General features: G+C 43.1%; 1 protein-coding gene across 10 annotated transcripts in view; it reads left to right on the forward strand.

Moving 5' to 3' along the window:
• The window catches only part of Zzef1 (zinc finger ZZ-type and EF-hand domain containing 1), a 137,110-nt gene that overhangs the window by 55,003 nt on the left and 57,408 nt on the right, over positions 1-24,699 (forward strand). For 2 of the 10 annotated variants that reach the window (XM_087570546.1, NM_001427300.1), the window contains 17 exon segments: positions 1,242-1,353; positions 2,562-2,774; positions 3,837-3,937; positions 5,163-5,332; positions 7,543-7,676; positions 9,518-9,588; positions 10,660-10,774; positions 14,909-15,068; positions 15,780-15,901; positions 16,001-16,123; positions 16,742-16,908; positions 16,989-17,070; positions 17,467-17,668; positions 18,732-18,880; positions 20,461-20,701; positions 23,128-23,207; positions 24,457-24,550. In XM_087570546.1, the coding sequence (XP_087426672.1) occupies positions 1,242-1,353; positions 2,562-2,774; positions 3,837-3,937; positions 5,163-5,332; positions 7,543-7,676; positions 9,518-9,588; positions 10,660-10,774; positions 14,909-15,068; positions 15,780-15,901; positions 16,001-16,123; positions 16,742-16,908; positions 16,989-17,070; positions 17,467-17,668; positions 18,732-18,880; positions 20,461-20,701; positions 23,128-23,207; positions 24,457-24,550 (2,336 nt within the window). 10 annotated transcript variants of the gene reach the window in all.

Here is a 24,699-nt window from a genome sequence, read left to right on the forward strand (position 1 = left end):
GAGTTATTCTTCAATATAGGCCAACTAAGTTGGCCTACATATAAAATCAGTCTCTTTACAGTTGGAAATAACATTTGCTTGACCATTTTTTGTTATGTCCTGCTGGCACTATGCTCTGGGGTCAGCACCTGTCTGCTGTACAGTGTGGTTTAGTGAGTGGGCTTGCTTCTCCAGTGCCTGACTCTGCCAGCTTTCTAGATTGCAGACTGTTTTGAGTAGACTTTGCCAGGCATGATGGCAGGAGGTTAGGAAGAGATTGAGAGCTCAAGGCCAGCCTGAGCTACACTGCTGAAGATAGAACCAAGTTCTCACATAGGCCAGGCACAAATGCCTGGTACATATGTGTGCCACTGAAATAGCATGTCCTCAAAGAACACATTTAAAATTCCTCAAACATGTATTATGGGTGAGACCCATTGACATTTCACAGGCTTAGCAAATTTCACCTGTTCTGTTGTGATCAATTATACCACAAAAGATTGCTACCAAGAAATACTTGTGTGAGGAAGAGAATAAAATTTTTCCTTTGTTCCAGATCCTGTTGTCCAGTTTCTTCATTTCTCCCTATAGCTAACTCTGGTTGCTTGTCATGCTTATACAGTGTGCTGTTAGTGTGAGAGCTGAGTCATAGACCAAGTAGTATGAGATTTTAAGGATGGAAACTTGAAGCATGGTGACCTTTAACGTTAGTATTTGGGAGGCAGAGGCAAACAAATGTTTGTTAGGTCAAGTCCAACCTAGTCTACATAGTGAGTTCCAGAGTAGCTAAGGCTACCTAGTGAGACTGTCTCAAACCAGCCAGCCAACCAACCAACCAACCAACCAACCAACAAACAAAGAATGGTTCTTGAAAGAGTGCCTGCTCAAGAGGGAGTAGTGCTCACCCATTCAGCATTTAAAGAGCAGCATGCAATTACCCATTGTTTTAAGGATGGAATGCTTCCTTTGGAAGACTTGCTAATCAACAGAAGCCTGTAGCGGCTGAGATTAGAGCTCCAGGATCTGAGGCATCAACCCTTCAGCTGTTAGTACATGGCTCAGACCTCAGGCTAGTTATACACAAGTTAGTCAGACCTAGGGAAGGGAAGCCACTCTTGCCTCTTCCTCAGTGCTTATCAGAAATGCCCATGTCACTCCTGCATATCACTTGAAATGCCTGACTTAAATGCCATTTGGATGAGGTCAGTCTCTGGAGAAATTTAGAAGCAAGAAAATATCTATGATTACACGTGTATTGGCAGGATTGGTTGCTCACCTGATGACCTTGGAGAAGATGATCCTATTGGCTGGTTTGAGCTAGAAGAAGAGTGGGATGAAGCAGATGTCAAGTTACAACAGTGCAGAGTTGCCAAAGTAAGCGCTACCCAGTTTGCCCTTTGCTCATTTACCTGCTCTCCCCTTCTGTAAACATTGCTAACTGCACCAGCCCTGAGCTAACACTGGGACTTTAGAGGGGGTGGGAGAGACAGATGTGATATGACTGTGACAGAGGGAGATTTAACCCAGCCTGGGGTTCACCAGAGAAGACTTCATCTGAAAGAGAGTGTGAAATCATGCCAAGTGCTGGAAGTGGGTTAGACCACAATCTTTAGCTTGGCTGAGATGTGTCAGAAAGGCATACTACAGTGAGTAGGACACAGGCATAAATGCAAGAGGAATGGATTTGTTTCCCCAGTTCTGAGACTAGTAACTGCCTGGCCATGTAATTTTTTTTCTTAACTTAAGAATAAATCTTGGGGTTGGGGATTTAGCTCAGTGGTAGAGCGCTTGCCTAGCAAGCGCAAGGCCCTGGGTTCGGTCCCCAGCTCAAAAAAAAAAAAAAAGAATAAATCTTAAAGTAAGTAAGAGAATTCAGAACTCTCTTCAGAGTTCACACATGCTCAATGCATATTTGTGAATCTGAGTAATAGATTTCAGAAAGTCTTTTATTACCAGTGAGGTGCTCAGTAGGTAAAGACACTTGCTGAGGACCTGAGACCAACATAGTAGAAGGAGAGAACCAACTCCTTCAGTTTGTCCTTTTACCTCCACAAGCACACTGTAAGATACATGTGCCCACACGCATAAAATAAATGAATACAGTGTAAACCTGGAAGGAAGGCAGCACGGCCTTTATGAAAGGGACTTTCCCTCTAAGGAGCAGTTTGCACCAAAGCTCAACTTTGGGAATACTCTGCTTTGTTTGCACAGATAAAAGTGTGTCTTTGCTTCCAGTTCATGAGCTGTACGTGCTGCTTGGAAAACTTGAAGTGATTCCTTAGGGCATTGACTCTTTTGTCTGAAAAAGCAAACATACTTCTCTTACTCCTGCCTGGTTTTTACCTTTCAGAAGGTTCCTGCTCTTAGTATGATCTTAACAAAACCTGACTTATTCTGTGTTTTGTTTTGTTTTGTTTTTCTGTTGGCTGAAGATACTGAATTATTTTGTGTCCCCAGTACTGATTATGCTTTATGAAAATTCGCTAAAACCAAAAAGAGCCTTTTTAAAAAGGTCTTTCAGTCTTCTTTCATGTACTTAGAGATTCCAAGTCCTTCTCTTAGGTCTCTTTTATCCTTCCTAGTTCTTGATGGTGAAGTTCCTCTGCACCCGCCAAGAGTCAGCTGAGCGGTTGGGTGTGCAAGGCTTGAGCATCAGTGGGTACCTCCGGCCTGCAAGGGCAGAAGCGGAACAAAGCATCCTCTACGCCCACTGCAGGAGGGACACAGAGAATATCTATGGGGCCACCCTGCTTCTTAGGACCCTGCAGTTCATCCAGCAGCTCGCCCATGACCTGGTAAGGTTTCATCCATTATTACACAGCACTCCTCTAGGAGGAATGACTGACAGTGTTAGGGAAAGTGGAAACCCTAAAAAACCTGGCCCCTCTGAAGTTAGGGCAGTATTGATGAATATAACAGATATTCTTTCTACTGCACAATAATACAAAAAGGCTGGAGACAGTGGGCTTTGCCACCAGTCTGTGGAATACAACATGGCATGTGACCATTGTTGTAAAGTCCCCTGGAGTAGACCTGCAGACACATGATACTGTCCCCACTTGTGCTTGCCCAGGGTCGGCAAACACAGCAGCATCACAAGGTCTGTGGCTTTAAGTCTTAGAATTACATTTCACCTCTGGAAGTGGGTTTCATTTATTAAATGGATTAAGCTGTCAGGATTTGAGTTTGAAATATTTAGAGTTTTGATGCTGACTTTTACAGTTATTAGCAAATCACAGTATCAGTTCATTCAAGGGAGTCGTACCACCATCACTATGGAGTGCTTCCTTGTGTATATAACAGTGTCCACCCTTAGCTTTCTTTTCTCTTCAGTGCACAAGAGGCTGTTGAGCCAGTGCGTATGTATATGGTGTTTGGGTCTCTGTTCACTGAGAACTCTTATCATAGCAAAAACGAGAGAGAAGCCTAGGGGTAGTAGCTAGGTTACAACAGAAGTGCAGGCTACATGTAGGGAAGTCAGGACAGTCGTGGGCACCATTGTCATGTAAAGCTTGATCAGAGAGGCTGTGTAGCCATGTATATATTAGTGTTACATTTACTTTTGCATGTGCATGTGCACACTCATACACAGAGACACACAAAGATACATATAAACACACACACATACATTCACACAGACACATGCACATAGACACATACATACATACATACATACACACACACACACACACACACACACACACACACACACACAGATATACACATTTCTGAGTTATATGGAAATTTCACTTAGGTGGGTCATCTCTCTTAACCATAGCAAGTTAATGAGACATCTCAATATTTCTCTAAATATTTTTTTTAATTTTACTTTTTTTCTTGTCTTTATCATTTTTTAGGTGCAGCAAAAGGAAAGTGGCTTAAAATATAAGTCTTTCCTGGATTTTGCGGGTCTTGATTTGCAGATCTTCTGGAATTTTTACAGTAAATTAAAGCAAAAGTAGGTCAGAACTTGTTATGAAGTGACAATCATAAGCAAAACTGAAATGGATAGTTTTCCTTCTAAACTTTTTTTCTTGTGTGTGTTCTTCTGATTTAAAAGATTTGATTGTAGAAAATGGCCCTCAGATTCCTATAACGTTTTTAGGAACCGTTTCCTTATCGACTGTCCTCCCAGCTGATAGGATAAACAGGTCAGGCATTACAGTGATGTAGGTTGAACATCTCTAATCCAAGATCACAAAATTGAAAAGTTTTTGGCAAGTCACAAGTGGAAAATTCCACAACTCGAGATAATTCATATCATGAGTCACAGTCAAAATGCAGCTAAGCTAAAAGCACCGTATGGCTGGGAGTGGTAGCCCGGCGGCACAGTGCTTACTTAGCCTGCACAGGTCCGGGCTTCAGTCTCTAGTGATGTAGTGTAAACATGCACAAGGCCCTGGCTTCAGTTCCCATCACTGAAATGAATTTCATATTTAAAAAATTATCTGTTTATTTATGTGTGTGTGAGTTTATGCTCATGTGTGTGGGTGTGTGGGCCTGTGTATATGTAGAGGCCAGAAGAGAGCATTGGGTATTACATTTTCTTAGCTAGGCTAGAGGCCAATAAGCCCCAGAAATCTTATCTTTTGTGCCCCATCACCACCACACACACACACACCTTGGAGCTGGGTTACTGCATTCACAGATGTGCCTAACTTGTTACAAGGCCACTGGGATCTGAATGCTAGTTCTTACGATGGTGGAGCAAGCCATCTCTCTAGCTCCATAAATTTCATGTTTAAGCTTGGGTCATGACTTCCAAGAGAGCCTTCTCCTTTCTCCTCTCCCCTCTCCCCTCCTCTCTGATGCATGCATATATGTGCAGATATTCCAAAATCAGGAAAAAAGTTCCAAAGTTTGAGACTCTTTTGTTCTGATCTCAGCCTTTTAAATGAAGGACATGATTCATCTCCTCATTTTACAGGTGAAGAAACAAAATCAGAAATGTGTCTCCTTCCCCCAGTGGGCATTCAGACAGGGTCTGTTTCCAGTGGGCATTCAGATGGGGTCTGTTTTCAGGTGTCTGGCAGTGTTTCTTGTGTTCCTCCTAACTTTCTCTGGCTTGGTGTTCCTTTACTGAACCTGATGTCTTGAGGGAATTCCTTGATAGACAGCTATATGGCTTTGGAGGGTAAATGGTACCTGTTCTTCTGCTCTCTGATGTTCTTTGTCCTCTGCAGTCCAAGGGAAGAATGCATCTGTGCACAGACCCTTCTGCTGCAGCTCCTGCAGAGCTGCTTCTCAGTGCTGCAGGGTGACCCACAAGCTGTCTCAGAGGAGGAGAAGCCTGCAGCACAGCGTCCTGAGGGAATACAGGCTGCCAAGGAGCTCTACACACACCTATGTGATGGTAGGTGCTAGGGTGTGCCTTGAATGTGACTTTGTACTGATGACTATAAGCCACTTGGCTATAGAAGTCAGAGGGGTCTAGTGACTATGTGAGCCAGAAAGGTCCATGTGGCACTGTAGACCTGAACCTGCTTGCTTTTCTGCCTCCCCTCTATTCCTTTTCTTTCTTTTTTCCTTGAGAGTAGGTCTCTGTATCCTAGCTGGCCTCTGGCTCCCTTAAGTGGTTGAGAATGATCTTTCTGTTTGTACCTCCCAGGCAATGAAATTATAGGAATAGGAATCATAACATAATACTCAGGGTTTTTAATTAATTATTTTTTCACTTTATATCCTGATCACAGCTTCCCTTTCTTCCTCCCCTCTCAGTCCCTTCCTCTCACCTCACCCCCCCCCCCGTCCACCCCTTCTCCTCAAAAAAGGGGAGACCTCTATGAATATCAGTTAGCTTTGGCATATCAAGTTGCAGTAAGACTAGGCACATCTTCTTCTATTGAGGCTAGACTGGGCAGCCCAGTTACGGGAAAGGGATCCATAGGCAGGCAATGTAGTCAGAGACAGCCCCTGCTCCTGATTAGGAGTCTTGTGTGAAGACCCAGCTGTACAACTGTTACCTACGTGCAGAGGGCCTACGCCTATTCCATACATTCTTTCTGGTTGGTAGCTCAGTCTCTATGAGCCCCTATGGGCCCAGGTTAGTTGATTCTGTAGGTTTTCTGGTGGTGTCCTTGTCCCCTCTTCCATAGGATTCCCCAAGCTCTGCTTAATGTTTGGCTTTTAGTTTCTGCATCTGTTTCCATCAGTTGCTGGGTGAAGCCTCTCTAGTGACAGTTATGTTAGACTCCTATCTACAAGTATAGCAGAGTATCATTAATAGTGTCAGGGGTGGGCTCCCTCTCATGGCATGGGTCTCAAGTTGGGTGAGTCATTGGTTGGCCCATCAGTCAAATTCTGCTTCATCTTTTACCTCTGCACATCTTGTGGGCAGGACAGATTATGCATTTAAGGTTTTGTGGTTGGGTTGGTGTTCAGTCTTGCCTGGTTATGGGAGATGGCCTATTCAGGGTCCATAATCCCCCAATGCTAGGAGCCTTAACTGGGGTCACCCTCATGGATTCCTGGGAGTTTCCATTGTCCTAGGTTTCTAGTTCATCCCAGAGAGTCCCCAAAAGCCAGCCTACTGCCAATCCAGTACTTTCTCCCAGTACTTTCTCCCTCCATCCTCCCCCTACCTCATCCCTCCTGTTTCCATTCCCACTCTCCCGGCCCCCCAGTCCCCTGCCTCCACCCTCACCCCCATGTTGAATCTATTTCCTCTTCTCAGTAAGATTCAAGCGTTCCCCTTGGCCCCCCTTGTTACTTAGCTTCTTTGGGAGTGTGCATTGTAGCATGACTATTTTGACCTTTATGACTAACATACACTTAGAAGTTAGTGCACACCATGGTTTGTTTGTTTGTTGTTGTTGATGTTGTTGCTTTTTTTTTTGGTTTTCCAGGTCTGGATTCCCTCAATCAGGATGATCTTTTTCTTGTTCACAAAACTCAGTTTTATGTAGTTGTGGGCCTCAAACCCAGAGCCTCACAAATGCTCGGCAAGCACTCTGCCAACTGATTTATATCCCTAACACTACAGGAGAATTTTGTATGATGCCTTTTGGATTACTGTTTTGAGTTGAGGGTTGGTTTGTTTGTTTGTTTGTTTTTTTTTTGGTTCTTTTTTTCGGAGCTGGGGACCGAACCCAGGGCCTTGCGCTTCCTAGGTAAGCGCTCTACCACTGAGCTAAATCCCCAGCCCCGAGGGTTTGTTTTTTAACAGCTGATTTCCTCCTAGTTTCTGATACAGTTCTGTTATATTGAGGGTAATTACTTTCACAGTGTTCAACCTTAAAGTCATTCAAGACTCTGGACGAGGCCATTAGGGAGAGAGGCTATAGTAACAACCGAGGATGAAGCACATATAACACCTGAGAGTACTTTTAAGTCTGTCTCAAGTGTGTCTCAAGAGAACAGAGAAATCAAGATATACAAATTTGTCCAGATAGTCTTTGTTTTAGTCATATGTTAATAAAAACTAATTTACCTTTACTACTAAACCTATACAAAGAAATAGTTTGTTCTGGTACAAAGCACAGCGTGGAGTAGTGAATTTGTAATCAGGTTAGTTAGGGAATAGATGGAATGTGTTAGAGCTGATCTGTTGTTCTTTTTCATTAGTGGTAGATAGAGCTGATGGAGAGTCCATGCCCATGGAGATCCTAAAACAAGAAGTGAGAAACACTCTTCTCAATGGGGCTGCCATCTTCTTTCCTGATCGACAGACCCGGCGAAACCAACTCTTCACCATGATGGTAATTATGTACCAAAAGTGTGGATTCCATGACTGAGTTAGTCTTTTTCTTCTCTGAATACAGGACAGTGTTTTCTGATGCTCTCACCATCTGCACAGCTTTGTGTGAGATTTTAAAGGACTGTGTTCAATTTGGATTTCATAGCTTGTCCTCTTGCTTAGTCACAGTGTAGTTTCCACTCTTATGACTTCCCTACAAATGAATTTTTATCTTTTCTTTCCCAAATTATGAGAAAAATTTAAAGGAATTTTAGTGAGTGCCATCACCTAACTTTGACAGTGGCACACTCAGGCTAATCTTGTTTCATCTGTGATATGCCTCACTTACTTTTCAGTATACACACTCACCCAGTGTCATTTTGAAGTAAATCCCTCATCTGTTTTATTCATAACTATCTCAGTATATAACTGAAGAAAACCTAACCAGGTTTGGCTCCTCAGCTGATGGTTCTTACCCTCCTAGGGCCCCTTTCCACATTCCTCAGATTCAGTACCAACGTGAAAGGTGCTTTTTGTAGATAAAGCACTGTGCTGTCAAGTGGAACGTTTTATATGGAGTACTCTTGCATTTGTCTGCTGGAAGCACTCATCAGGTAGCTGAATAAATGACTGTTGTTGTTGTTAGCATGTGTCCCATGTGAAACATAGGAGACATTTGGCCACTTGAATGGTTAGTGTCTCCTGGCAAAGCAGCCTTGTTTTTTTCTCTCTGTTCATCCCTTCAGAGAGGGATTAGGTTGGGACTTTTTGTTGTTTTTTGTTTTGTTTTGTTTTGTTTTTCACTTTACACCATCATGAGTTAAACAGCACTGCTAATCTTTATGTTGTAAACAGTTCTCTCATAAGGCAGCTGTGTTTACTGTGCCTATCTCTATGTTCCTAACGTACTGTACCAAGCAGAGGCCTAGGTCTTAAATGCTCTGGAACCTCCCTTAGTGCCTTACATAGAAACTGGTGTTTAGGGGCTGGTGACCCCTTGTAACCTTGACACACAAACATCACTCTTAAGTCATAAGATTTTGTTAAGTTATAACATTTCCTTTCTTGTTCATTCCCAAGATCACACGTGAATATCAACATTTCAACATAAGCATTGCAAAATTTAAAAGTCCTGAAATCTTTAAAAATTCAGTCTCTTTAAAAAATATTTAGTCTCTTAAAATCCAGAGTCTTTGTAAAATTCTAAAATCTGTTTAAAAATTCAAATTCAACTTTAGTTGATCTGGTCTCTTGGTAATCACAGCTTATTCTTAAGTCCCAGCAGACTAGAACCACAAATTCTTAACTCAAAATATTCAACACCCCTAATAGAGTCTTTAAATGACTCTCAAACTTCCACTGAAACCTGATAAGCCAGGCTTCCATCATCTGAATTTCTCTCAACATTCTTTTCTTCCAAGCTCCCACAGAACAGCACACTAAGCTTTGAACACTCAGTGGCTTTTCTAGCCCAAGTTCCAAAGTCCCTTCTACAATCCTCCCCAAAACAGCATAGTCAGGTCCATCACAGCAATACCCCACAATCCTGGTACCAATTCCTGTTTTGGAGTTTCTATTGCTATGATGAAAAATCATGACCAAAGCAACCTGGGGAGAAAGGGGCTTATTTGGCTTACACTTCACATTGCTGTTCATCTTGAAGGAAGTCTGGATAGGAATTCAAACAGGGCAGGAACCTGGAGACAGGAACTGATGGAGACAGGAGGTCCTGAAGGAGTGTTGCTTACTGGCTTAGTTGAATGCTTTGAGATGGTCCAGTGGGTGGTGGCATTCTGTGCTGCTCTAAGGTCTCGAGAATGTTAGGGAGTCGGTTTTCTAAATGTACAGTTTCTGGTTTCCTAGAAGAATGTCACTGAGCACGAACGCAAGCAGTCTCTGCAACTCACTTTCCGTTCACTCTGCACATATTTTAGGTAAGTTTACTTTTCTTTATTTGTCAATTACTTTGGATCTTTGTAAAATTATTATTGTCATCATCACCATTATTATGATAGCTATTTCTTCTCATGTCTTTTGTAATTGTGCTTCCTCTGCTAATCTATAAAGCTTCAGTTTCTGAAGTTTTTCTAGGTGCAAGAGTGACTAGAATAGTGATGTACTTCAAGTCCTAGTCATTATAAAAACAGTTATATTTGGGTCCACTGTGGATCCTTTCTGAGTGCTTCAGTGTCTAAGGGAATTTTAAAGGTAAAAACTGTAATTGAAGGAGGTTCAGGTCTTATATTTAAATCTATATATTCAACTACCTAAAACCTAGCCACAAACCAGAGTAGTGACACATGCCTATCAGTCCAGCATTCCAGCAATGCAGACAGAAGAATCTCCAAGAGGTTAAGGCCACCCTGGCTGCATGCATACTGAGTTCCAGGTCTGCCTAGGCCATATAGTAAACTCTGTCTCAAAAACAAAAGCAAGAGCTAGGGAGATACCTCAGGTGGTAATGTGCTTGCCTTACAAGAAGACTTGAACTCAATCCCCAGAATCCACATTAAAAAACAAAAACAAAAAAACAAAAATCACAAACAAAAAAACCAAACAAACCCAGAAATGGTAGTATGGCATGTAATCCCAGTGCTGAGGGGCAGAAAAAGGGAGATTCCTGGGGCTTGCTGGTCAGCCGCCCACTTTGCATGTCCCTGGCCAGTGAGAGACCCTTTCTCAAGCAAAGAAAGTGAGCAGTACCTAAGGAATAGTTCACGAGGTTATTTTCTAACCTACACACACACACACACACACACACACACACACACACCTGCAAAAAAGCATGGAGTAGTAATTTGCAAAAAGAAGATAAGCAGGAGCTGGGAGGACTTGGAGATGTGTTGTTATCAAAGACGCTAATGGATTTGCATGTGATATAAGGGACAGCACAGCTTGTCTTCCTGACATTGAAAGCTGTCTACATTCTTTTTGGGACCTTCAAGGTAGAAAACATGAAAATCCCTAGCCCATACTCAGATGTTGACAGGTTTGTGTCCTTTCAGTGATAAGGATCCGGGAGGCCTTCTGCTTTTACCTGAGAAGAGTGACCTGGCCACCATGAACACCAGTGAAGTCCTGGCAGTCATGAACACCCTTCTCTCTGTTGCTGCTCGAGAGGTACCTAGTGACAGTGATCTGTTGTCTTCACTTTCTGCTGTCAGGAACACGGTTATGCTGGTCACCATTCCTTCCCTGTAACCCTCATTTGCAATATGATTACACTTTGATATTGATTGCTTCACTCGGGCACAGAGGTTTCCAGCTGCCCCTGCAAACAAATAGGAGAGTTTCATTTATCTTAGCAAGGACTGAAAACATAAGAGTGCTTGGTAAGACTTCTATAAACAGAGGAATGGACATCAAGTGCCCAGTAGTATTGGTCAGTGAGCCCAGCAAGATCTGATTTTTTTTTTTTTCTTCTTTTTTTTTCGGAGCTGGGGACCGAACCCAGGGCCTTGCGCTTGCTAGGCAAGCGCTCTACCACTGAGCTAAATCCCCAACCCCGAAGATCTGATTTTTGTTTTCTGAAAACTTCTTTGACTTTTTAAACCAATATCAGTTCATGAAATTTCAGCCCTATCAACTCTGCCACTATAATCTCTCTATCTCATGATGGTGATAATTTATGTGTCGTTCTTCTTAGAATGTGGCCCACACTGATACCAATAAGTATTGCCTAAACAGAAGTTAGATTTCCAGGTCCCACAGCATGCTGCTCATTCCACATCCCTAGGGATAAGGTTTAAACATTTTTACCAAGCACCTCAGGAGGCTCTGAGATAGTCTCCTTGGCTCACTCTAGTAACCTAAGAATCCAAGGAGCTCTTATAGTAGGAGAATTGTCTAGGCCCCACCCTTGAGTTATTTGGAAATATGGACTTCAGAATGACTCATCTTATATTTTGTGATTGAGCTTAGTGTTTTTAGGCTTGTTTGTTTAATTCATTGTTTTTAAAATGTTTTTGGTTTTTTAATACAGTCTCATCTAACCCAGACTACTTACCAAGAATGACCTCAAATTTGTGATTCTTCTGCTTCCACCTCCTGTATGCTTTGATTATAGGTAGAATATGCATTCTGGGGATGAAGTGCAGGGCTTTATGTGTTTTAGGCAACTGACATGGGAACTGAACTACATCCTAGCCCTGACCTCCAGTTGTTAGTATTCCCCGTTACTCAGTTGTTATTAAAACCATGTGCAGTAGTAAGCTAGTGGGCAGTCCCCTTCTCTTGTAGCCTTACTGAGCATGTAGTCTAACTGAGTTACCAGCGATCCCAGCTCCACTGAGGCTGGCCACTGTCTAACTACCATGTCTTCACACTAATGTTTCTGTCATTATATTCCTTCTGTTTTTGACGTTGTGCTTTCTGTCATTTTTCTGGGCTCTTCTGCTATCCCTGAATCTTCTTTTTAATGCTCGCTCTTAACTATTTGTTTCCAATATGTGCTCTCCACCCTGGGTGGCCACTGCTCACTCTAGTGTCCACCTCTATTTCTGCCATTTCCCCTCCCTTGAAGCTCATTTCCATTCTGTATGTTCCTCAGATGTGAGTCTTTCTAAACTCTCACTTTCCCCAGTCCTGCATTCACTTGCTGAGATAGAGAACTTCAGGGATCCCACTGGACTTCACTCTGTTGATTGTGCTTCCTGTGGGAGGAGTTGCTAAATGTTGGAGCCAGGACTAAAATCTGGGCTACTCTGTCTTGTCCTCTTTCCAAAAGGTCACACTTGTTGTAAGCTGTAGCTAGAAAAATGGCGCAGCATTTTTGCCAAAGATTTCCCTGTAAGCCTTAGCACTTGGAGATCAATACTTACCCTGTTAGCCCTCGCACATCTGAGCACAGAGGAGTTGGATTACACTGAGCCTCTGAAGCAGAGATCATTCAGCTTCTGGCATAGTTCCCTGAGATATTGGTGATTGATTATACAAGAGAGGTAGAGTCGGATTAGGTAAAAGTGCTCAGGACTGCTTATTTGAAGTTTTCTCCTGAGTCTGTTAATTCACCTGTATCCACTGGATGCCTGCTGTGTACAAGGCCCTGAGACAGGCACAAGGGATGTAGTGATAGAGGAGACCAGTGTCGAGAGCAGAAGACATGCCATCAATCTCACTATGCAGTCATGCTGTCAGCACAGTCAGGTTGGGAGAGGCTGGGAAGCACACATAGCCCTATCTAGAGGAACTTGAAAGGTGCTTTGGAGAAGGTGATATTGGAGCCTCGGAGAGACAAAATCTAGAGAAGAAGATGGAGGCAGTGTAGGCAGAGGGGGCCTGTGACAGACAAGCTGGGAAGGAACAGGTGTTTGAAGAGTGGAATAGCAGTGTGTGAACTTCAGGTGAGACGGAGCTGCTCACTCCAGAGTCAGAGCTGGGGTTGTAAGATTTAACATGCTGGTGGTAGGTGAAGCTAGACCTGGACAGCTCTATGAGCAGCTGGAGGACATCTGCAAAGGAAGGCCAACTGGGAGGGCATAGGCAGGATTTCAAGAGAGCTGCAACTGAAGGAGGAGGAAAAGTGAGGGCAAGAGTGAACAAAGTGTGAGGGGCAGAGAGAAGCTGTGCCCTCCACATGATAACTGGTACCTGTGAGGTCCCCTCAGAAGCAAAAGAATGAGAGACAGAAGCAAAACCACAATAAATGAAGGCACTTTTAAATTTTTTAAAGTTTATATTTTTTATCTTTATGTATGTGAGTATTTTCCCTGAATGTATGTATTATTCTTGACTGGTGCTCTCCGAGGTCAGAAGAGGATATTGGAGCCAAGTATTGGTGCCACACGCCTTTAATTCCAAAACTTGGGAGGCAGAAGCAGTCAGATCTCTGAGTTTGAGGCCAGCCTGGTCTACATAATGAGTTAGTTCCAGGACAGCCAGTGCTACACAGAGAAACCTTGTTAGAAAAACAAAAAACAAAAACAAGAGAGAGTATCAGATTCCTCAGAACTAGAGTTAGAGATGATTGTACTGAACCTGGGTCCTTTGCAAGAGCAACAAATAGTCTCAACCGCTGAACCAACTCAGCTTTCCAGCCCGAAAAAAGAGAGACGGGGTGGCCAACCACACTGTTAATCTAGGTGCTTGGGAGGCAGAGCAGGCAGATCTCTGAGTGTAAGCCAGCCTGGTCTACAGAGTGAGTTTCAGGACATCGAGGGCTACACAGAGAAGCCATATCTTGAAAAACCAAAATAAATAAATGAATAAACAAATAAAATAGGGTCTCATGCCCTGACCGTTTTGAAACTCCCAGAAATACACCTACCTCTGCCTCCTGAGTGCTAGAATTAAAACTGGGTACAGAAATGCCTAGCTGTAAAGGTACCTTTTAGAATGAGGAGAATGGATGGATGCAGAAGAGGAAGGATGGATAGATGGATGGGACACACACACACACACACACACACACACACACACACACACACACACACACACACTATTTAAGGGCTGGTCTATCTGAAGTCCAGGCTCCCTGCCACACTAGCTCTTTGGTAACTTGACTTTCTCTCTCCTCTCTAAATGGAGCCAACATAATTTCATTTGGACTCACTGATTTTCTTTCTTTCCTTTCTTGTTATTTCTCTGCAGTGTTTGTTTGTTTTGCCTGACAGAATCCTATGCATATGCCTGTGACATACTTGCTTTAATGAGTATTGGTTGTGAGGTTTACCATGTTGATATATGTGCTGTCTTTCACTTGTTTCCAATAGCCTTTATGACACGTCATAACTTATCTGTTTTACTTTAGAAAATGATTTGGTTCTAGCTTGGTGAAGTTGATTCCACAATGGTGCCAATATAAATACACCTTTGAACTTACGTACAAGACAGACTCTAGGGGTCAGGTGACTGACCCCCTTAAAGAAAGCTTCAAGAACAGAGATGATGATTAGACAGGCCATAGAAAAAACGAACAGTTGTTTTAGGGTAAAAGAAATTTGATCAAATACACAGGAAGAGCCACAAAGAGAGAAGAATGAAGATATAAAAGAAGGAAGAGATCACCAATTGGATGGGTTCCTTGGGGTGCAGAAACAGATGGCCTGTGGAAGAAAACTGTGGCTTTGTTCATAAAGCCATCTTTCTCACTCTGCTACTGGATTGACTATTCCCCGTGTACATGGTTTGGGATTTTTTGTTTTTGTTTTGTTTGTTTGTTTGTTTGTTTGTCTCTAGTAACAGTTGCTCTGGCAGAGACATCTCACTGTGATCTCTGAATAGTCTTGTTTGGACACTCTGTCTACTTTCTTGCAGTGTGAGTTGTTGATGCTCGGTCGGGCCCATGGGGAGGTTGGCTCCGTGCTCTTCTCCCTGTTCTGGTCTGTGCAAGGCAGCCTGCTCTCCTGGTGCTTCCTGCAGCTCAAGAGCACAGATGCTGCAGCCAAAGAGCTCGCCATGGATCTTATTGAAAAATGTGAGTGTCAGCAATCCATGACCACAGACAGGTTTCTGAATTTGACCTGGCAAGAACACTCTTCCTCTGTAACTCATGTACTCATGTATTGAGTGTGCATGTGGTTTTCTGTATCACAGTCCTCTTAGCAGGGCTGATTTTGTCTTTTTTCTTCTTTAAGACAGAGTTTCACTACTATCCCAGGCTGACCTCAGACTCACAGTTTTCTGCCTCAGGCCCATAGTGCTGGATTACAGGCACATGCCTCCATGACTGGCATAGATAGCTTCACTTAGAGAAATGTTATCCTCACTTCCCTGAAAAGTAACAAGAACAAAGACATAGCTCACTTTAAGAGCAACCTTTACTGAGTTCTAGACTGCTTTCCCTCCCAGAAGCATTTGCCTGATGGCTGACAGTCTCATCTGATGCGGAACCCCCAGCTTCTGTATCCCTCTACAGCAGTGGTTCTAAACTGTCCTAATGCTGTAATCCTTTAATACCGTTTCTCATGTCATGGTAACCCCAACCATAAAATTACTTTCATTTCTATTTCATAACTGTAATTTTGCTACTGTGATAAATTGTAACATAAATATCTGTGTTTTCCAATGGTCTTTACTGACCACAGGTTGAGAACCACTGCTCTATAGCTTCATTTTTGATGACAATTAAGCAAGTGAATGTTTTTTCCTATATCAAGTACTGACTTCTCCCTTTATGTTTTGGTAGATGTGGGACAGTTTCTGGCAAGCATGAGAGTGATTTTGGAGTCCCTTTTGTCACAGTATAGTGGAAAGACCATAGTAGAAAAATTATGTAATTCGGTGTTTTCCATGGCAGCTCGTCAACTGGTAAGAGAAAATGGGGGCTGTTTGTGATAAGCAGAGAGGGATATTTAGCCCAGAGACCGTCTGAAGTGTATGGTAAGCCCTCTGTCCATCTTCTTGCAGGTTATCTTCCTGCTAGACTTCTGCACTTTAGATGTTTCCCACTGCACACTGCTAAGAGAGTTCAGCACCCTCACAGAGCTCCTGAAGAAGCTATGCAGTGACCCTGAAGGAGGCCTGAGCAAGGTGACTCAAGGTGGCCCTTGAAGCTGCATTTCACTCTCCTGGGAGAGAGTGACTGCTCTGACTGTTGTCCCCACATGTAGACCTAGAAGACTTCAGAGACAAGTTAGATTTGGAAGTCTCTTCTTTATTTTGCAGTATACAAAATTTCCAATGGGCTGCACTCCACAACAGTCCTATGGCCACAGAAAAGACATACGTTTAGTAGGCTTAAAAGAGAGTCAGAGAAGAGGGGGGGAGTCTCACACCTGCCAGAGTCCCAAATAAGAATAAGTTAAGCCCATTGAAACTCTCTAATTCAGGGGCTTTGTTACTTTTGTTTTTGTTTTTTTCTCCACTGAAAAGTCATACTTGTAATCATTTGTAAGAAGTAGCTGTGTTCTTGCTAAAAGATAGAAGGTGGTCACAGAGCCCCTGGAGTATAGTAAAGATGGGTGTGTTGTTTGGAGTGGTGAACAGGTGCTGGTGTCTATATGGATTGCAAAGTCATGCCTTTAGCTCTGAACAGTGGCTTTTCAGAGCTATGAGAGTCCATGCTCCTGCAGCTCTGGGAAGCAGCCTATTGTACCAGCTGGGGTGGAGTAATTTGAACTGCTTTTGCTGACTCATTTGTCTTTCTAGTTGGATGTGGAGACCTGGCAGCAGGAGCAACCTGTGGTATTGCATACCTGGACCAAGGAATCCACCCACAACTATGAAAATAACTGCCATGAAGTATCTGTCTTTGTTAGCCCAGGGGCAACTTATTTTGAGGTGGAATTTGATGAGAGGTGTGAAACAGAGAAAAGGTGAGACTCATGAGTTACTTTCTCAAGCAATAGTGGGTCAGAAACAAGCAAAGGAAGTAATGGGGACTGTGTCTTCACAGGTATGATTATTTGGAATTTACTGACTCTAGAGGTGGGAAGACACGCTATGACACCAAAGTTGGGACTTATAAATGGCCCAAGGTGAGTGGCATTCCCAGAAGGAAGTGAATACCCCCTTTGGTAGTTTTTCCCCTTCGTTAGTCCTTGGGACAATAGAACTATCAGTCTTGACCAATGGAACCAGGAAAAGGAGCCCAGAATCCAGTTTTTCTTGATCTCTGGGCAGGAGGTTCGGAGCAGAAGCCTACATAATCATGGTCACTGGCTGGTCATCAGCAGCCATTTTCTCCTTATTTTGCTTCTTTGTGAATGCAGTTATGAATTTTGGGGCTTAGTTGCATCCTTGTACATTTCTCCTTAGCTTAGACTTCTGGAAATAGAGACCCCTTCTTAAATGTTTTAAATTTCAAGTTGCTTGCTGACAACTGAGTTAGCCCCCTGCCATCTCTTTGACCACATGACTTCGTTTGTCTCTAGAAAGTGACCTTTAAGGATGGCCCTCGGCTGCAGTTCCTCTTTCATTCTGACAGCAGTAACAATGAGTGGGGCTACAAGTTCACTGTCACTGCCTATGGTCTGCCTGATGTTGCTGTGTCTTGGGGCTTGGACTTGCAACTCCTTGTCTCCCGACTGATGGGGCGCCTTGCTTCCCAGTGCATGGCACTCAAGTCAGTGCATCGTAAGTCCACAGCTCTGTCTCCTTCTTTCTTCAGAACCACATTGAAGAGCAAGGTGGGACTCTTATAAGTGGTCCTCACATAGTGACAGAGTAAGGTATTGACAACATTCCCTGTCAGTTTCCACTACGCACTTGATACCATTGTTTGGAGGGTTCTTAACTTAGGGTCTAGCTCTCATCACAGAGGGTACCACTCAGTCCTCTGTCTATGGAGGACAAGTGGATGAGAAGCCAGGTTCTAGCAAGCAATCTGATTTTTATTTTATAAATAGATTGAGGTATACTCCAGCCAGAGAGCAGAGATATAGGATCAAACAACTGCATGCCATGTAAGTGGATATTTATGTTGTCTGCAGATACAGAGGTAATGGCTATGTCTTAAAATAATTTAAGATTGTTTTTAAACTCATCAAAGATTTGGAATAAGTCTTTCTGTTTTCAAGCCTGGTGATGCACACCTTAAATCCCAGCACTCAGGAGGTAGAGACAGGAGGATATCTATGAGTCTGAGGTCAGCCTGGTCTACATAGCAAATTCCAGGACATATCAGTCTCAAAAAATCCTTTTCTATTTTGGTATCTTTTTAACCTTGAGTTTTTTCCATTGTAAAAGTAAAATGTCACAGAAAAATGATATATTGGAAAACAAAACAAACCAATCCAAACCAATAGAAACCTCTCCCCTTCTCACCCCTGAAGATGACTATGCTCAGTACCTTTATGCCTTCCTAGACTATGCTTCTGTGTTTAACTATAGGATGTTTAATTATGTTGTGTGAAAACAACCGTGTAAATGGTGAGCGCTTTTGTAAGATTAGTATTCCTACCTGGCCTCAGCAGGCCTGGGGGGTGGTTCACACTGTATTTTCCACCTATGAAGCATACATGTCTCTGTGGCGCTCTCTCCCGGTGCTGAGCCTCGGTGTATGCTGATGAGGTGGCTCGAGTCCACTCTCAGAAGTGTAGGTGAATTTCTTCCAATTTTTTTTAATGTTCTTTGTCAGCTCACAGTTTTTTATATTAAATTAAAAATAGAACTCTCATGAGCTGCACTTTCTCTACAGAGTTAGGCAGTAACCTGGCAATATCACAGGCAAAGCTGACTGCGGTCCTGAACTCTCCATTGTGGAAACCTGTCTTCAGGCATCAGATTTGCCCAGAGTTGGAATTAGAAGCAAGCTGGCCCACTCACCCACACCAGGATGGGAAGGAGGTATTAACTCTTCTGACACTGTTCTGTTTGGGTGGGGCTTTGTGCCTTGTATCCACTGCCTTACGTTATAAGCCTCTGTGGGACTGCCAGCTCCTTGAGGCTGAAGCTGACATTGTTATTTTTGTCCTAACTGTACAACAGGGACCTAAATACAGTGTGTGTCTGGAAGTGTGGAATGAAAGATTGTCAAGATACAGTTGGTACTCAGAGAATCTCTCTTGCTGTCCCCTCACAGAAGGAGGCTGTGCTTCTAGTGCCTGCAGGCCCACACTTTAAATGACTGCTGTCTCCTGTCCTCAACTGAACAGTAGCACTTAGTTTAGGCGTATCATATTTTTTAAATGGAGCAAGTTTGTCCTCTGCCTCTACTCGTTTCCCATTCTTCTCTTTTCTTTCCTTTTCTCCTCTCTCTCTCCCTCTCAAGTTACCCCATGGTTTATCCAAACCCAGTGGCTCTTCCTCTTCTAGTACCCATGCTCCCTTCCATTAAATCTGCTGTCCTTCAGGCTCTGTCCTCTTGTCCATAGTGGGTCAGTGTCTTTTCTCACTATCTGATCTTGCTTTGTTGTCCTTTTTCCCTCCTTCTCTAAAGATCAGCTGTATTCAGGCTTCCTTCTCTGTTCCATAGTCCCCCAAGACTTCATCTTTTTTGTCCTTGACTACTGTCCCACGTGCAGGAATAATCCCATAATCCCTCTGGCACTTTCTTTTCCAGACTCTGGACTTCTCTTACGGATTTCCATTTCTACACCCTGCCTCCAAAGTGTGAAACTAGAGTGTCTCCCAGCAATGTTCAGTGGTCATTATTTGTCCAGCCCCCAACCATTGCTCCATAACCTTCACTACTGCCCTTTCTTGCCCTTCCTCTGCAGTCAGCTACGAGCCCCGTAGACTCTTCCTTAGGATGTTCATCTCTGCTCCTCCCTCTGTCCCCATCTTTATCCAAGCCCTCTCTTTGCACCTGCATTATTATATCAGGAAATACCAAGGATTTTGGTTTTGTTTTTATTTTTAATCACTGCATTATCTTGTCATTCCACTACCAAGCACCATTAATGGCTCCCCATTGCTCACAGGGTGAAGTCTAAACTCCTCAGTGTGACAGTCAAGGCTCTCTACAGTCTCCTTTCACCTTACCTATCTGACTCTAGTTCCCACCACTCCCCAGCTGAGACTTCAGGCCAGGTCAGTCTCCCCACTGACTCTTAACCTCTGCAAATGGTTGTGTCTCAGGGCCAAAGCACCCCTTCCTTCAGTGTCCATCCCTAAGCCCGTGTTCTTCAGGAGCTTCTCTGAGTTACTTTGACTTCCAGGAGCCCTGTGAGTTCTCAGCACTGGGTACCCCTCTAGGTATTTGGCACTGGGTGAGCTTTTGCTTTAAGGTAGTGCTAGTTTGGATGCTCTTAGGTTTTATTTGTGTTTACTTTTTAAACCTGTATCTGTCTGGTCTCCCAAATAGATTTAAGCTTCCTGAGAGCATGCACACGTTTTTACTTCTGCTTTGTCCTAGTAGGTGCTCATTGGATTTTTTTTTTCCCAAATAAATGTGTTAAATGTGATGGATTCTCTCTTGTTCCTAGGTCAAGAACATCCCTGATGATCCCTGCCGCCATTTTCTCCTTGATTTTGCCCAGTCAGAGCCTGCTCAGAACTTCTGTGGGCCATATTCAGAACTTTTCAAAGGATTCATACAGGCATGTAGAAAACAGGCCCCAAAGACAGATATAGTTGCTGGTTCCACTATTGATCAAGCTGTGAACGCCACCTTTGCCGCTCTGGTGTATCGCACTCCAGATTTATATGAGAAGCTGCAAAAATATGGTAACTCATATTACAGGGAATATGTTTGATCTGAAGGCTAATTACTAAGGTTTAAGAAGGCCCATCTAAGTGAGATCTAGAAATATTTAAAGATATTAGACCATATCTGTAACTAATCTTGTCAGTTCTACTTTGCCAGTTAAGGGATTAGTGGTTAATTTATAACTAGCTCTTAGCAGCTTACAGTATGTTTCATGTATCCTCGATCTGCAAAATCAGCAGGTACTTTATCCAGAATTCCATTGAAAAGTGCCAGGAAATTTAATTGTAAGAAAACATAGCTTATTGCCCCCAGCTCCAGCATGCTCAGACAACCTTTCTGCACTTCTTTTTCTCATTGTCCACAGTGAGGGTGGGTCTCTACATCTTTATTTTCAAACCTTACAGAAAGCTGAGGTTTGGGTTTCCTGAGCACTCTGGCAGGGTACAAAAGCAGGAGCAGATGCTTCTGTATTGGAGCAGGGGACTGACTCCTGCCCTTATCCTGTGCCGTGACCACTGGCACCTGTGCGCCTCAGTCCTTTAGCTCTCACTTCAGTTCCTCTTTGCCAGAGTAACTCAGTTACTTCTCAAATCTTATGTACTTTTAAAAAGCTACTCAAATAAAACTATGTTAAGCCACAGCTGGTATATGGAGGTATGTGTGTGTGTGTGTGTATATATATATATATCTTCACTGAGCAATGGGTAAGGGTCATCTGCATGGTTTTAGGAAAGAAATTCTATGTGTTTTTGTAGTCAAATTACAGTAAGGAAGCTGAACCATCTTTGTTACTCAAGGAACTTTTTATTAGAGGGATGAAGACCCCAAAAGCTAAACACAGATGTTGAGACAGAGGAGTTCACATCATAAATCTACTTCATATGTGTTTGCAATAGGAAACGCTTGCTCAAGGAAGGGAACAAGAAGTACCCTGGTGTACATGGGTTATTTCTAGAATACCTTTCCTAGTTGTTGTTTTGGTTTTGAGACGCTAGGGGTCAAGCACAGGCCCTAGTAATGCTGGGCAGTCACTCTGCTACTGAGCTGTACCCCTAGCCTGCCTTACCAGTTTGAAAGGGGCAAGCTTTATCTTAGTTCTTTCTACCACTGTCTTTTTTTCTTTTAAAGACAGGCTCTCGCTCCATAGTCCCGACTGGCCTGAAACTTTTATAGACCAGGCTGGCCTCAGACTCACAGAGATCTACCTGCCCCTGGAGTTATTACCATCCCTGGTCCTCGGCTGTTGTCTTTATGATACATATATCATACCGAGGAACCATTCAAGAGTTCTGCAGACCTGAACTCCATTGAAAATGGTCTTTGTAACTGTTTTCCTCATTGCTGTCTACAAACTGGGTTATTACTACTCTTTTAAGTTGCCTTAATTCCATGATATCATGCCGTGACCTTTTTTGAGGCAGGAAAACAGCATGACAGCCAAGAGCATGTTTGTTTTTTCCCAGTCTTACACTCCCACTGCCTGATGTAGAGCCTGCTACGCCCTGTTGCAGGATATTAGCTTTTGGTTCTGATGAGGAGAAGGAGCAGACTTAAGAGATTTGTCTTAATTGGGAGGAGAGTGTATTGTCCTAGTTAGAAAAATTATATCCATTCTTATAGATGATTTCAAAGTAAAGGAAAATTAAAGTAATATGAACTATAATCTCTGAGAAAATGTTTATTTTTCTGCATATCTACCTGGCCTTAAATATATCCATGTATATATGTATTTACCCATCTGTGTTTTAAAGGTAGTCTTTTTAAAAGTTAGATCATTTTGTTTCATAATCTGCTTCCCATGTCGGAGTGTTGTTTTGTTCACTCTTGTCTAAGCTGACTGGCTACCTGAGAAAGCCTCCATCTCCCCTCGAATGCTGGAGTCAAGGTGCTCATGTAGCCATACCCACTTTTTACGTTTTTATGGCCATCCAAAGTTCCTAGGCTAGTGTAATATGTGCTTTTACCCACTGAGCCATCTGCCCAGTCCCCTGGCAAAGACTTTTGGTTGTTTTGTTTTGTTTTTTGAGACAGGGTGTCTCTGTGTAGCCATAGCTGTTCTGAACTCCCTCTGTAGACCAGGCTGGCCTTGAACTCTCAGAGATCTGCCTGCCTCTGCCTCTTGGGTGCTGGGATTAAAGGCATGTGCCACCACCACTCAGCTGAGATTTCTAAATTTAATTTTAATTTCAAAGTTTTTTTTTTTACTTTTGGTATTCTTTGTCTTATTTTTCTACATTTTGTATGCTTATTACTATTGCTGTTTCAGAAACTATTAGTTTGGGTGAGAATAGATTGAAATGGCGCAGAGGATGCAGTAGGCATTGTGCCTTTCCTCTTTTGCCATTCCTAGTATGTGTGAGGGGAGGGGAGGGGCTTCAGAAGCTCAATGTGCAGTAGCACATGTGCCAGCCGAATGTAATCCCTTCCTTTCTTCTTTCCCTAGTACACAGCGGCGGCAAGATAGCCCTGCCTGAGGAGTTCTCCCAGGTATATTCCCTGGCAGATGGAATTCGAATATGGATGGTAAGACTTTCCTTCCCATGAAGTTGGATCATGCCTGAGATTTCCCCACTGTGATAAACTAAACTTCAGAGTAGTTTAGTTTGATTCACATAGATAGATTCAAATGTAGAGTCCTTGGATTATAATTTGATAAGTGTTGAAAATGCTGAGTAACGCTTTATAACTCTAAAGGCATGAAGGCACTCAGTATAACTCTGGATACTGAGCAGCCAGAGCCTGTTTCAGGAGAGCAAAGGCAGTAACATGGAAGAACCAAATGTCTTTTGGTTGGTTGTGTGTGTTTTCTTTTGTGTGTGTGTGCATGTGTGCATGTGTGTTGTGTGTTTGAGACAGGGACCCCAGTAGCCCTGGATGCCTCAAATTTCCTATATACCTGAGGCTGGCATTGAACTTCTAATCCTTCTGCCTGCCACTACTCTAGTGTTTCTAGAAGAAACAAAGCACTTCTAATTAAAATGGACAGGCAAAGAGTATCTGAGAAAGTCAGCTCCCACAGATAGTCCTGTTTGAAGGGTTTAGTGTTGACTAGATATGTTGTAGATTGTACTTGTGATTTGGCCTAAGACTGCTGACAGCTGGACAAGATGCTATTGCTCTCTTTTGAGACTCTAGGCATACATCAGAGATGCTTTTTTTTTTTGAAACTCGTGTGTGTGTGTGTGTGTGTGTGTGTGTGTGTGTGTGTGTGTGTGTCCCTTGCTGGGGCTGGTCCTTAATACCCTTCTCTGGAAAGGAGCATCACCTGGGTGTGTCTTTGTATTCAGGGAAGAATAGAGTTCAGATTTTTGTCTGACCTTTGCAGCAAACTAGATATGGGATCCTAGAAAAACCCCATTTTTTCTAGATCTCCACTTTTTTTGTCTATACTTTTGGCTTTAAAGAAAGGCCTCTTTGACATCAGTGTTCTAGTTATTGATTTAGTTGAGGAGTTCTGGGGATTAGACAAAGGACCTCACACCTGCAGGAGGAGTAGTACTCTGTCATTGAGCTCTGGGTCTCCAGTCCTCTATTTTTAAAATAATGAACTCACAGATACAGATTTCTTTCAGATACTACATCGTGTGGAAGGTTTCCTTTACTTCAAAGTCTCCTAGGACAGACAAAAACAGCTCAGACCTATGTCTATGTTGGGTGGTTGCTAGGATGTCCTCCACTGTCTCAGCACCATGTGCCTTTGAAGTAGTTTTCCATGGCTGCACTTCCTACTCTATCTGACAGCTTAATTGTGTGGCTCCTGTCATCTCCCCAGTTAGAGATGAAGCAGAAGTCCTTGGTGAGCATGGGGAACGATTCAGAAGAAAAACGTGGTTTGGAAACTGCAGAGGTGAACCCAGAGAACCTGGGTGAGTGTACCAATAACAGCTACCATGGCTGGGCCATTGGGTTTCCTTTCTGACTTTGGGAGCAGGCGCTCCACCTTCCAGGTTATCTTAATTGAGCTTTGTTAGCCCAGGGAAGTCAGAAAGGAAGTGGAGCAGATGCCAGAGACACG

Source organism: Rattus norvegicus, chromosome 10 (genome assembly GCF_021556685.1).
Source record: "Rattus norvegicus strain SHRSP/BbbUtx chromosome 10, alternate assembly SHRSP_T2T, whole genome shotgun sequence".
NCBI lineage: Eukaryota > Metazoa > Chordata > Mammalia > Rodentia > Muridae > Rattus > Rattus norvegicus.